Source organism: Balaenoptera physalus, assembly GCF_965194825.1.
Source record: "Balaenoptera physalus genome assembly, chromosome: 7".
NCBI lineage: Eukaryota > Metazoa > Chordata > Mammalia > Artiodactyla > Balaenopteridae > Balaenoptera > Balaenoptera physalus.
In genome coordinates this window covers 116,508,193-116,523,734 of record NC_138886.1, presented here as the reverse complement: position 1 = coordinate 116,523,734, position 15,542 = coordinate 116,508,193, and the positions used below count along the sequence as shown (strand labels likewise).

General features: G+C 34.1%; 1 protein-coding gene and 1 long non-coding RNA gene across 2 annotated transcripts in view; one reads left to right on the top strand and one right to left on the bottom strand.

The window, feature by feature from the left end:
• Window positions 1-15,542, top strand: part of LOC309664115 — a 117,084-nt gene that overhangs the window by 93,382 nt on the left and 8,160 nt on the right. The window lies entirely within an intron of this gene.
• GLRA3 (glycine receptor alpha 3) overlaps window positions 3,560-15,542 on the bottom strand; it is a 190,306-nt gene continuing 178,323 nt past the window's right edge. The window contains exon 10 of the mRNA XM_082469094.1: window positions 3,560-12,176. Within this exon, the coding sequence (XP_082325220.1) occupies window positions 11,898-12,176 (279 nt within the window). The 3' untranslated portion in view covers window positions 3,560-11,897. The remainder of the gene's footprint in view (window positions 12,177-15,542) is intronic.

Here is a 15,542-nt window from a genome sequence, read left to right as displayed (position 1 = left end):
ATGATGGAGAGACAGAGTAAGAATCTTTGTCTTCTCTCCTTTCCTTTTCTGTCTCTACATGTAGCATTTCCAACCTTTTGGGATCCAGTCGATTGTGGAAGAGTAAGCTGACATGAAATGAAGCACAGACACGGACCATGACTGCTGGGATGTAGATGATGATGACAGCCCTGCCTATGTTTTCTCGCTGTCAGAATTAGTAAATATCCTCAGCAGTGCCGACTCTGTATTTATACTTCTTAAATTAGCTCAGGAGCAACTTCACGGCTCCCAGCAAGAATCCCTGATGAAATTGGAATGGAATTAGAAACCAAAATGGGCACCATGGCAGCTTTCCCTCTGTAACACTGAAATTTCTCTTCTGTTTCTCTTTCTTATTTGATACTTATTTTAACTTTATATTTCTTTCATGATATAGTTTTCTCAAACTTTATAGTGAAGTTGTCACTCTAGAAAGATGTTAATGTTTTTCTTGGAACTTCTGATCCCAGCAAACCAGAGCCCTCTTACGTCAATCAAGAACAAGAACAGGGCCCACCTGAGAGGGTAGCCCTGCAATCCGGAGCATGGGGTAAAACTGCCTGTATCTTTAGGCTCCATTTCATCACTAGAAAAAGGAGGGTTTTGAGTAGGTCATCCCTCAAAACTCTGTTTAATAAAGCTGTTAAAGAGTAGGATTATACTGACGTGTATAATTTATTTTCACTTTAATACACTCCTGTATGCCAAAATATTGCCCTAAATCATCAGTGAAATGACATTTAAAATTCCCAAACCAATGGGAGGGAGCCATCTTGTGGTTTAGGCCCAGTGCAGCTTACATTTAGAAGAGAAAAGAATGTGAAACCTTTGAAAATATAATATATAACAGATATAACATTATATATAATATAATAAATATAATAAATAATAAATGATAGATAGTTTATGAATGTGATCTAAAGTCTTAACTTACAGGTAATTTAAAAAAACCCTTCAATTCTGGGTATGAGTAATTGTTCTTTAGACAATTCTGGGAAATTGTTTGAAACTAAGGGTATATAGCACATACCATGTTGTGATTTATTTTCTTATTTAATGAAGATATTTCAGTAGGTACTGAGTTAGTAGTTGTAATGCTTACTGAAGATGCCAAAGGGGTTTGGCCCATCTCACTTAGGAAATAATGCAGAAGACAGAATAATGATATGAAAAAGACAATTGCATATTACCTTTATATTCTGTAATTACTTTTCTGAGTCATAAGAATCAAACATGTTGATCAATTAGAGAGTTAAACATGCCGATAATGGCATGTGAGATCGTCATATTTTGTTGCTTAATAATACAATATATAACACATATTAAAAGGTATGCATGTTCAGCATAAATAACACCAATGTAGCAGTTAATAAAAATATGATAATAATATTAAATACTATCACATTAATATTACTTTTTAAAGTTTCCTTTTAGAAACTAATTTATATTGTCTGTTAGGTAAATAAGTCGTATGAATATATTTTCCCTAGGTGTATTTCTTTATATAAATAAAACAACTTTTTCATTTATCCCAATATTTTCAGTAGTTAACTTTCACAGACAATATGAAAAAAGATATTTCTAACATAACCATTTCAGCATCAGTAAATGGGTGCTGACTTTTCAGATTCAACGTAAATTACAGAGAATATATTACTTCCATTTATTTCTCATTCTTCCTCTTTTTCATTTAACATGGATAAAAACTGAGTCAATAACCTGAATTGCAAAAATATTTTAACTTGCTATATGCAACACGTCAATTTAAATTCCATAATTTTAGAAAAGGTTGAGTCTTGTATAGAGATTAATGATTGCTCAGAAACGGTACTCACATAAAGTGTGCATAAAACAAGCCTCTTGTCCATGACACATGGTTCCTGCAGATATTCTTTTCTTCTTTGCTTTGCTTCTGAAGGTGTAGGAAGCTTTCCTGTTTGCCGCCCTGTGCAGGAGGGACTCAGAAAGATTTATTGATGGTCATGATGGGAACAAAGGAAGCATCCAGAGATAATATTATCTCCAGGTAGACTTCTGGTGCCCATTCTGGTGTTTATTAAATACAGTGTAATAGATTAAAACTATATTTCTTTCAAAGGGTTTAATAATCCATTATCAACCTTCTATCAGCAACTTTCTGGTAACTAAAAAAAAAATAAATCTATGCTTTTGGATTTTCTACTCTGTTTCAAATAATTTGGAAATTTGAAAAAATCCACTTTGTTTCCTATTTATATTTCATTCCATGTATTTTTTGGTTAGTCACTTAGGAAATACAAGGCTACACTTTGAATGATCTTGCATAGAACAAGTATTTCAAGCTAGGTCAATCTGTATGAAATTACTTTTTGGAAGAAATGTAACTGTTTCAAAAAAGACCCTGTAAGTCTAGAAATACAATTATTTCTGTAACTAGTTATTTGGAAGTCTTTTTATTTATTTATGTATTTATGTATGTATGTATGTATTTATTCTGAAGAAAATTGAATCTAACATCATCTCAAAAGTTTGAAAGAATGATTTTTTATGGATGACTTAAACACAGAGACCCATTTGGAAGACCAGGAGCCATTAGGTTACACAAGCAGATGTGGTCATTTGATTTCTAACTAGGATTCATTGTTTGGAGAACAAGTCTTCAGACCCTCTTGCCTCATGTCACAGCAGGGATGATGAGTGAGCCCAGCCTCCAGTTTCCAGTGTCCTGAGTGGGCTTATTGGAGCAACACACTGTTGGGTAAAGTCCGCCTACTGAGATAACTTGTTAAGACAATACATGGGGTCAAATATTATATAGGGAAAGAGAAAAGCAAAATAGCTACATATTTATAGTATACCATAGTTCAGTAACTATGGTCAAATTCCAGTTTAAGTTTTCCACGAATGGGTAATTAACAATGTGAATTGTACAAACTTATAAACAAGGAATATATACATAGAATATAAGTTTATCAAGAAAGAAAGCAACAGACAGCAAGAGTAAATTGGGATAAAATACCTAGAGAAACACAACTAATTTAGTGGTATTGAAATGGTGAATAGAATGAGAATAATGAAAATATTTTAAACCATGAAAATAAACATTGATTTTTTAAAAATTATAGTTTACCAATAAGTTATGCACATTATGCTTATTCACGTACATTTTGGTTAAGTATCTTTCACCTGTCGATACCTCTAGCACTTGTACTTGTAGATGACCTTGCTTGAGTCTCGGGCAGCATTTCAGTCTAGAGTCTCCACTGACATTATGGGATGAACCATTCAAGTGCAAATTAAGAAGCTAGTGAAGGCCAGCTCATCAAGGAAAACACAGTGCCAATTTAGCAAGGAATTTCCAATCAATTTTCCTGAACCTTGTGCAGCCAGTAAATACATAGACATATAAATTATAGGTACTCCAAAAATGAGAAGCAAGTTATCATAGACCATACTGCAATATTTTCTTAAATTTCCTATACATTAATTTTTCTCTTATTTCTTTATCAACTATTGTACTATCACTAAACTCCAGCCTAATTGTGTAAAGTAAAAAAAAAAAGCATACCTAAATTCTAAAAAACAAAAAAAAGACCAACATTCCATTTTGAAGTGGTCTCTATGGGCAAGTTAAATAGAAGTGGTTTATTCAATAAATAGATTTTAAGGAAAAGACTTCCAAGCAAACAAAAATTATAAAGAATGTCAAATCATTTTTCTACATAGTAACACATCTTCTCTCATTCTGAGTTGAAAAGTTCCATTCACCAGCATCCTTACTGTACTTTTCCTATAATGGAATGTGTATGTTAAGGCTTCTCTGAATGATATATCACTGGGTTTGTAATCTCAGTATAATCCTTTCCATCAGAACAGAAATGTATGACCTTTGTCAGGAAAACAACATGACCCCCTGATAAAATTTGATAAAATGGGACAAAGGAATTATCCATATTCTTGAGAAGTGTTAATTTTTATTGTTTTTGATCAAATAATCTGCAGTTACATGATAAATACCATATACTATACATGAGTTAATGACTCTGACTTGAGAATTTGTCACTTGCAGAATTGAACTAAAGGTAATACAGAGAGAAACAAGTTGATAAAACCATGCATACGATTTTAAATATATTTTCAGCATAGTTTCCTGAAAAATATGACATCATCTGGACAGGAAGACAGACAGACATCAAACTCAGGAAGACGTGTTTTAAATCTACAGAAAAATAATTAACACCATAGAATAGCAATACTTTTTTTGGTAGTCTTTTAAACATCTTGACTCACTAATAATAAATCCCTGTATATGACATTACCATAGTACATTGAAAATATATGGCACATTTTCTTTTCATTTTGTTTTCCACAGCAGGTTATATAATATTCACAGAAGGGCAGGCTACTTCTCTCTATTTTTCCCCAATATCATCGTCTATCATACATTAAAATACAAATTGAAGGAAAAGCCACTGCATAATTCATAGAGATGAAAGTGAAGGCGTGCAAAATTATTCAGGCACGTTCAATACAGTCTCATGCCCGAATCCTTTCCTGGCCTTTGACCCACAGCTTCTTCCTCTTTGTTTACATTACAAGCCAGATTGGATAATGAATCTGTAGAGGGGTTGCCGGAAGGCACCTTGGCTAAAACCACCACAGAGAAAAAACATCTATTAAAATAAAACAACTTAAATCACTATATTTTTATTATAGCTTTACTCTAAAAATATTATGTGTGGCTGATAGTTCTTTAATTCATATTACTTTGTAGGGTTTTTTAAAATAATATCTTCATATCATGAAATAGATTGTTAAATACTTAATTTAAAATTATTGTGTCATTATAGGAAGACATTTAAAGTTACTGAATGACAGTCTCTAGGTCCATCCACATCTCTATAAATGACCCATTTTTGTTCCTTTTTATGGCTGAGTAATACAGAGTGAAGTAAGTCAGAAAGAGAAAAACAAATATTGTATATTAACACATATATGTGGAATCTAGAAGAATGGTACAGATGAACCAATTTGCAAGGCAGAAATAGGGACACAGATGTAGAGAGCAAAAGTATGGACACCACGGGGGGGAAATCAGGGGAGGGGGAGTGGTGGTGGGATGAACTGGGAGATTGGGATTGACATGTATACACTAATATGTATAAAATAGATAGCTAATAAGAACCTGCTGTATAAAAAAATAATAAAATAAAATTTAAAAAAGAAAAGAAACAAAGTAACTGCAAATGATTTACATAAACATTTTAATTAATTTCTACTTAGACAATTTTATATTTCACTATTTTATGAACCTGAAAACATCTCAGCATTGTTTAACACACTGTGTATTGATGAGTGGCTTAAATGAGAATAAAGCTAATGATCAGGGATTGAAAAAGTGTATTGATGGAGCCTGCAGATATGAAAAAACACACAATGAGCTGTCCTTAAGGGAATGGAGAAGACTTAGTTGGAATTTATTAAGTAAAAGTCATTTCTTGATGAAGATAAACTTTTTTTTTACATCACTTAAAGCTGTGTCACAGCAGAAGATGTTGCCTTCAGAATAATGAGCTACCTGTTGCTCTAAGAGTTTGAGGGGAATGTGGATAATTTTGTATCAGGAATGTACCAGGGATGGTGAAGATTCTGACATTGGAAGGGAAGCTGAACTGAAACAGCTCAAAGGTTTATTTTTAATTTTAAGGACATAAAAGAGAAATAGTTAAAATGAATTTGAAGGAAGAAAAGATTAAAAAGCTTTCAGTGTTAAATCAAGTATTATTAGAAGAATAGGTTTGTGTATGTTTATGACAATTGTTCTCACTTGTGGAACTTTATCAATAATCCAGAATGTCATGCTTACTCTGAACACACCTTATTCACTTTTCACTCAGAAAAGTGCCAGGTACCTAGAAGGTGCTTAAGGAATAGTTGTTGAATCACTGATTGAATTATAATCTCTTATGCTGAACACCAGTACGTATACATGTTTAAAAATGTGTGTAAGGGATTCTGATGTACAGGTAGGAATCAGAATCACTATTTTTTAAAATACTACTCCACCACCTTTAAAATTCTCTTATTTTGTTTATGTGTGAACCATAAAAAATACTGAGAAAACTGCCTGTTAGGACACTGTGAAATCATCCAATAGTACTAGTTATTACTGATTGTCTTTTGGAAGCACTGTTTGACAAATATTTAGTCATTCTTCAAAGACAGTCCGAGCAGTGTTCTAGAATTCTATCATTAATAGTTGGAGAAAAATTTGATCCACATAGCTTTGTTCATGTGCTGTTGCAACAAAGTACTATGGTTTCATAAATAAGGAATGGCCAAATCAAATGACTGCACGGCTCATATTTCCCACCAGGAATCACTGATATTGCAAAACACATCACAGGATTATGGACATTTGCCCAGAAAAGTTGACTTCCTTTGAATTTCTAATTTGAAGAAATTTACCCCATGAACAATATATAATGAGAAGTGTGTGTGCACATGTGTGTATGGGTGTGTGTGTGTGTATGTGTAAGAGAGGGAAAAGGAAAGAGATGAAGGCAACATAAAAAAGGTAGAAGAAAAAATGAGTGAGAGGATCTTAGCAACTGGCTCAGGACTCTCTGTCTTTCGGGCTGGTTTCTGGTAGAAGCTTCTCCAGAATATTTTCCCTGCCCTAGTTATGTTCAAATCCTAGGGGGCTCTGCTTTACGCATGGGCTCTAAGCATCCTGGTTATGGAAGAATATGCATCTCTTTACTTTTTAAGTAATTAGAACAACAGCTGTCTCCCTATGGAAGTTCAGCACATTCTTATAGAGGAACAGGGGCTGGGATAAAAGTTTAATTTTAAAGTTAATTAACTTAACACAGTTCCTATGGTGTGCTATGTATTTATTCACAAAGGATTTATATAGCAATGAGAATAAAATGGGATTGTTATATTTTATCACTCTTTGTAGTACATGAACCAGACAATAAAAATCAGTGCATCTGCTGAGGAAGACAGCTCAGGTATTCTGGGAGTTTTGTTTGTATTCAATCAAGAGGGGACGTGTGTGCTCATATACACTGTATTTTCTAAAATATTTAATTGAAAACACCCCATTGTCTTACAGCCACAAACTGTAATTCTTCTTATCATTTTTAGCATCCCTTTAAAATGTCAAAAATGAGTTGACCTCATTTTTTAAGGTCTAAAATATGTCTTGGAAACGAGAGATGGTGACTGTTTGCTTAGTTAAAGGTTGATATTCAATGCTCATTGGGGTGGACATGATTGTTTCTGCACTGCTATGAATGGTCCCAAGCAGAGGATACAGTAAGGAATTACAGAGGCATTGTGGAGAACAATACTTGGTTGCCATTATATTCAAAATTTCAGTCTTTTATAGAATTCTAATCTTCATGGTCACACTTTTCCACTGCCCATTGTTCAGATAGGTTCAGCTAGGGAAAGTGGCCTTGTCAAAAATATTGGAAAAACTGCACCAGAAAGTCCTTTAATGTTGCTTGAGCAAGTTAGACAATTCTGCATACAGTTTTAAGAGATACTGAAATTTGTCACTTTAATAAATTGTGCAGTTTTTGCCACTAAATTCTTCTCTGAAATGCATATGACGCCAGCAAGTTTTCATAGTCTGCCAGAGCTGATGGTGCTAAAAGTTCCAATACCGCTACAATAGCGTGTAACTCAGTCCAAAAGCCAAGGCTAGGCAATAAAATTATCGAGTTCAAAAACTGAATACCCAAAAAAAAAAAAAACTGAATACCCAAACGAACAAGCAAACTGTCGTTATCATAATTGTGCTTAAAAGGTAAGTATAATTCATAAGACAAGCTTGCAATTATAAAGGTGCAAAAACTATTCTCTGAGTCACTAAGACAATTTCCAACTAATCCCCTCAGTGAACTAAGATAATTATAAGTGCATAGACTATATTTCCATTGATGATATTTGCCTTGGATAGACTGTTAAAATTAAAGTGCCTTGAGGTGGAAACCATACTTATTCTCTTAATGTGTTTCAATCAAGTTCATTACTTTGCAGTCTTCACCTTGTCAGCATGAATGAATACGGACTATATAAAAGTTAGTGCTGTGTCCTTGGAGTGGTTTGCTTTTCTTTACTAGGTCAGCATCAACTAGCTGAGAAATACAGATGGTACACCCCCGTAAATTTTGAGAGCTTCTGCTATTGTCTATATTTCAAGGTCTGTGAAATCTATTTTAGAGTCGGACACATGACCTCAAAGATTGTTAATGATTGATTGGTCTAAGAACTGTGGCTTATATTTCTTCTGAGTTTCATTATGAGAGGGCTCTAAGTGGCTGTCAGGGGACACCTGTGGATGTCAGTATTGCCAGCTTCCTACTTTTAATATTGAGAGTATTTTCTATGTTTAATATTGGCAAGTCCCATATTTCCTCCAGCGCATTTCATGGAATGTGTACTTTATAGATGAAAGAAAAATTTAGCTGCCAGTATAACATTCAGTCTTCCAAAGTGACTAGCAGGTGAGGTATATCATGTTAAGAATAGAAAAGTATATTTTTTAAATGGGATGAAAGACATTCAGAAAAGGGAATGCATAGTATGGAGGATACACGTATTATTCTCTTAAAATTATAACCACTTAAGTCGCACAGAGTGCTGAAGTAGTTAACATCTTGCTCTCTTCTATAAAACATGTTGCCTTATTTTTTCACATTTTTCCCTAAAATTTCCAGTATCTTCCGTAAGATCCTGGGAATTTATAAACCCAGTGTATGTATCTATATTTTAGGGGTATACAGATTAAAAGCATTTATAAATCAAAATTAAAGTAAAAATTGTTAGAATATACCCATAGAATAGGAGTTGACTGTAGGATAAGGTAAGTAGTCATAACAGTCCCTTAAATACAGCAACTGGGAGTTGGATGGGCTCTCCAGGTGAGTCACTGTTATGCAGAAACATCCAGAAAGTATGGAGAAGTTTTAAAGACCTTTGGCTTTCTTGCTTCTACAGTAACTTTCTGGAATCTCTTTCAAATAGTAAAGAAAGTTCTAGGTCCTCACTGTAGTTGAACTCCAGTTCTAATAGTTGGGAAAGAAAGAGACGGGTGGCACATATATGCTAAGGTACAAGGTGTCCTAAAAGTTCATATGGAGCCACAGATGTCAGTGGGTGAGATACGTAATTATACAAAAAGTGAAGTGAACGGCATGTAGAAAAATTACAAACTTTCTAATGTGACTATTTCAAAATGCTTCAGAATATCCATACTAGAATATTCCAGCTTATGTGTGGGTACTCAGGGTACATGCACACGTTTTAATTTTCTCATCGTTAATAGATTTCTGGCTGGTTTAATTTGAAATATTAGGGTTTGACACAGGGCTTATTTAGGCAAATACCATCTCGGGATGTTAATTATAATGTCGTTTTCCCATTTTAAAGGGTCTATGAGAGTTCATTAGAGGGGACAGACTCCTTTAAACATTTTGGATTCGGCTATATTTGCAATGTCACTGTTGCCATATGAGTGAAATGTCAATGTATTTTCTTAGTGTAGTGAGACAACTATATATACCTAAGCAAAGTGTAATCCTTTTGAGACAGGGAGGTTTCTACCATACCAATGCCCCTGCTGAAAAAGTTGTTGTGTGGCTCGTATTTTTATATTCCAAGTTTCAGGCTTAAAAAAGAGACATTTTTAATATTCTCAAATATGAAAACAAGTGATGTCCATGAATTTCTTTGGGAGTATAGGTCCGTTGTATTTGTGTTGGCTTTTGGCATAATTCACTTAATTTAAGCAATGATGAAGAACTTTAAAAATAAGATGTGTGAAGTACAGAAAAATGTATTCAAGTATTTCAGAGACACATTGAGACAATGTAGTTTATCATTAATTCAAACCGACTAGCTTACCCTCAGAGAACACCAACAGCATATCTTGGTCTAATCTATCTTGAGTACAAGAATATATTTTCATGGTTTTGATTCATACAATCCCCAATGAAGAAGGACATGTTTAACTCTGGGGTGCACAGTCCTCAAAATAAGTGAAGTACATAGCAATAACTTCTTTCGGTTGTGGCATTTGCATTTAATGCCAAACATTTTTCTTTCCTAATAGTTTTAAATTACTTATAAAGGAGGGTAATTTGGTCTTTTACTAGCAAAAATTGCTAAACATACATTATTTTTTAAAGTTATTTAAAAAAAATACAATTAGATAGACCAAAGTTCAATAACATTGAGACATTTTAGCTTTAAATGGCAGTTCTTACTTTTAGTTTGATAATGGTTAAAGGGCAGTAACTGGTACCATCTATTTCAAGAACTGGCTTTTTTTCCCTCTTAAATCTGAGTTAATCGTTTTCTTAATGGTTAAACCTTTCTCTGTCAGTAATTTGGTACGAGTTTCCATCTAGAGAATCTGACCAGTAATTAAACATTTCTAAAAAGCATTCTAGAGCTTTTTAAAAATATATTAATGATAAAAATAATGCAAAACTAGCAAAACTGGAAAAGAAGCAGAGTCTGGTTCAATTTAACCTAGAACTCTATCATATATTTGCACTTAATTACACTGCATGAAATGAGTTAATGCCCCATTGCAGTTGAAATAATTCCATGGGGATGTTGATAAATTTTAAGTAAAAATTTTATTTAGAATTATTCACATCTAGTGGATGGCTTATATATTGAAATCATTAATTCAGAAATATAAAATAATCAATCCTCACTTTGTAGAAATGACTTATTTATATAATTTAGAATTAAAATCTTCCCTCTTTACATTTGGAGCTAGGAGTTGGAACCCATATAACTTTGATGGGAAAACTGTTCTTATTAAAAAATCTTTCTAAATCCATATATGTTTTCAGTAAATTCATTTTTATCAAAATGTAAATACTATAATCCCATTGAATTTTAAAGTCTCATTCTAAGCTAAAATATAAAAGTCTTACTGAACTTTATTCAATTATATCAAAACAGTAAACATAATTACTTACAGACAATTAAGCAACTATTAAAAATCTAACAAAACAAAGATGCTGGCTTGAATTTTTCAGTTTGGCAATAATTAAAATTATTAAAAAAATTAAAGATACACAGCTATAACACTTTTTAAAAACAATAATGTTTTCAGTATACCTACATTCATTCATAGAGATATAAAGTTATGAAAAGTAGATTTTGTATATAATATGATCGCTTAGGCCATTAAAAAAATTTCTAAAGAGGGAAATTTAATATTTTAAACAACTAAATTTAGTATCTAAACAACAAAGTTTTTAATTTTAATCTTCTAATTTAAATTTTTTATTCCCTAAGTTGGTTCTATAGCATGTGTATGTACAATCTTCTATCATTATTGAGTGAGTTTCCCACTGAATTATCTGATTATTTTTCTATTTTGTAACTACAGTGTAAGAAAATATTTTAAAGCCTCAAACTACTGATTTTTTATCTTCAACGTTTCCCCTTTTTCCTTTTCCAAAGTTTTCTGGGCAAATTTTACTTTTGTGATATTTAATATTGAATTAAAAATCAAAGAATTCCAAAGTAGTTTTCACATGTACTATTAGGTGATATCATATCAGATACAAACACACTGACAGTAATACTTCCACTTGTACGATTTACTGTGAAAGAACAGATAATCTTAAATTAATATGAAATAAAATCCCTATAATATATACATTTTGTATCCATTAAAGTACTCAACTGCCTCATGACTTTGCATAGCAAATCATAATAATACCTTTCCATATGCCACATATGACAAATGGTCATCATTTGTACACCACACACACACATACACACACACACACACATCCCTATGGCAAAAAACCTTCCTTCTGAGTTGACAGTTTGCACACTTGCACACCCCCAGAGACTTAATCTTGTTGCTGATGAATATCCTCATGCCTAAGAATTTTATAGATAACCCAGTAGAAAATATTAAAAATCAAAAAGGCTAATGGGAAGCAGGCTCGGGAGATGGTGTCAATCTTCTTGGCACGGTCAATGAAGACCTTCCTCATTTCATCCAGGCTCTCTGGCATTACCTTGACAGGATGGTTTGGGCCCTTTGGAGTCACACCATCTTTTGTTTGCAGACACGGTCCCATTCCATAGGCTGTGAAACTGAATCGGCTTTCCCTTACCTCATCATCCTGTCATAAGAAAAACATTAGAAAGCACTTTAACCCTGAGAAAACCATAACTCAAAAAGAGTCATGTACCAAAATGTTCATTGCAGCTCTATTTACAATAGCCAGGCCATGGAAGCAATCTAAGTGTCCATCGACAGCTGAATGGATAAAGAAGATGTGGCACATATATACAATGGAATATTACTCAGCCATAAAAAGAAACGAAACTGAGTTATTTGTAGTGAGGTGGATGGACCTAGAGTCTGTCACACAGAATGAAGTAAGTCAGAAAGCGAAAAACAAATACCGTACGCTAACACATATATATATGGAATCTAAGAAAAAAAAAAAAAAAAGGTCATGAAGAACCTAGGGGCAAGACGGGAATAAAGACGCAGACCTACTAGAGGATGGACTTGAGGACACAGAGAGGGGGAAGGGTAAGCTGGGACGAAGTGAGAGAGTGGCATGGACTTATATACACTACCAAACGTAAAATAGATAGCTAGTGGGAAGCAGCCGCATAGCACGGGGAGATCAGCTCGGTGCTTTGTGACCACCTAGAGAGGTGGGATAGGGAGGGTGGGAGGGAGGGAGACACAAGAGGGAAGAGATATGGGAACATATGTATATGTATAACTGATTCACTTTGTTATAAAGCAGAAACTAACACACCATTGTAAAGCAATTATACTCCAATAAAGATGTTAAAAAAAAAAAAAGCACTTTAGTCATGGAATAGGGCATGTATAACAGGCATTTCAGAACTATAACTTAAGCTTTATCATGATAAATGATAACATTATTATAATGAAAATGTAAAGCATATAAAGGTGAGTTGCTTTTCTTTCCTATTCAAGTTTTATTGATTTAACCTGCTGCATCATACAGACGTGTTCATTCAATGAAACACTCAAGTGTTATGTTTTAATGGAAAAATTAAATATTCTGGTATTGTCTACATATTGCTAGAATATCTAAATAAATTGAGCAAGAAAAAATCTATTTGGATATTATATTATATATGTTCATGTACTAGATTTTTTTCACATCACGTGTTTAAATGTGTACATATATGATGTCAAAGGGAAAATACCATGATCATAGATTGAATTTTTCTTTTTCATGGAGGCAAACACTTTAACGCTTGTTTCCTACAATTTCATGTTACTTCATTGGGAAGTGCAATCTAGATCGACAACACTGCTTAGTTATTGTTATTCTCACTTGATGTTTTATACTAGCCCATTTGGAATACTATCAGATGTTCAGACATTCTAGTTCATATACTATTACTTTTAAGGTACATTGGTTTAGTTGAAATTATGAAGGAAATCTGGCAGAAGTTTCATATTAAAGAAAATTATAACTTATCATGGTCCTAAAAGTATTGTTATTTTTCTCTAAAATGTTGCAAATTGAAGAGAATTCTCCATGTATATATATGAAAAAAACAAAATTTAAAGAAAAAATTACTTAATAAAAACATGATAGGGCTTCCCTGGTGGCGTAGTGGTTGAGAGTTCGCCTGCCAATGCAGGGGACGCGGGTTCGAGCCCTGCTCTAGGGGGATCCCACATGCTGTGGAGCAGCTGGGCCCGTGAGCCACAATTACTGAGCCTGCGTTCTAGGGCCCGCCTGCCGCAACTACTGAAGCCCGCGCGCCTAGAGCCCGTGCTCCGCAACAAGAGAAGCCACCGCAATGAGAAGCCCGCGCACCACAACGAAGAGTGGCCCCTGCTCACCACAACTGGAGAAAAGCCCGCGCACAGCAACGAAGACCCAACGCAGCCAAAAATAAAATAAATAAATTTATTTTAAAAAATGATAAATGAAATGTGTTCATGATAGGAAAATATGGTATTTAATCCTTTCTAATGATATTCATTAATGAATAATTTAATGCATTTGTTTAGAATGTGACTGTAGATAACTGCCAATTAATTGGAATTTTTGCTACTAAAATTCAGTGTTTAAAAGATGACATCTTAAAAAGTTGTTACAGCTCAATTTTTATGAAAGTACTCTGTGATGGTAACATAAGAGTTAAAAGTAATTAATTGGTTCAAACTCTTGAAAATTTATTTTAGGCCTGTGATAGTACAGGCCTAATGAACAGTATATTACAAAATATGAAAGCGAAAAATAGAAATTTAAATGGATTCTAAAATTGAGAAGATGATCAAAGTTGATGTAATAATGTATGAAATAGTTTTTTGGGGAATTAGGAAATAAGGCAATTATACCTGAAAAACAGAAACATATAATTACTGGAATATATCTCAACTGTAAGATGTATAAGCAATTGAATTTTGAGGAAACAAGTCTAAAATAAAAGCTGATGATCCAAATTACATGTTACTGTTGCAATCTTACAAAAATTGGAAATTGGTTTTCTAGTGGTCTTTAATAGGGATGTTCATTTATACTGCCAATGTTTTTAGCCACCATGGAAATGTTAAGGCTAAGTAACTGTTTTCTTTGTATTGTCTTTATCTTTATGGGGAAATAGTTGATACATCACTGTATAAGTTTAAGATATACAGCATGATGGTTTGACTTACACATATTGTGAAACGATGACCATAATAAGTTTAGTGAACATCCACCGTCTGGTATAGATACAATAAAAAGAAAAGAAAAAAATTCTCCTTGTGATGAGAACGCTTAGGATCTACTCTCTTCACAGCTTTCCACTATATCATGCGTGATACATCTTACAGCAGTGCTAACTCAAGTCATCATGTTGTACATTATGTCCCTAGAACTTATTTATTTAAAACTGGAAGTTTGTACATTTTAACCACCTTCCTCCACTGTCCATCTGTTCTGGAGAATTGAATATTTTCAGACCTTTAGAGAGCCTCCCACATACACACTTGTCTCAAAACAGAGATTTGAGGTTTAAGATCTGACATACGTAGTGAACAACTATATTCTCTCAGTTGGATCTTTCCAGTGAACTGTAAAGGGGTAAAGGGGTAACACCAGGCCTGGCTGTTGAGAGCTGCAGAGAAAGACCTAGTTTTTCCAGGATGACTTCCTTGAAAACAGGGATGTGGAGCTTTCTCCCTTTACTGTGGCACCTGCCCTGGGGGAGCTGCTCAGTGGCCTGAAGGCTGGAGGGGCCGGGGGAAGAAGCTCTTGAGTCGCTGTCGGACCTCCCCATGAAATGAAGATGCTGTCTCTGGCATGTCACCTGCCTCGCGTGCTCCTAGAGGACCAAGTAAACGCAATATTAGGTTAAAGCCCATTGTGTCTGGAGGGTCTGACTGACAGTTTGAACCTAAAACCTCAGTGGTGGTGATGGAAGGAGACCTGGCTTTCAGATCCTTTCAGACTCAATGCAGCCAAAGGTTCTGGGAGGGAGTTCTGATGAGAACGTGA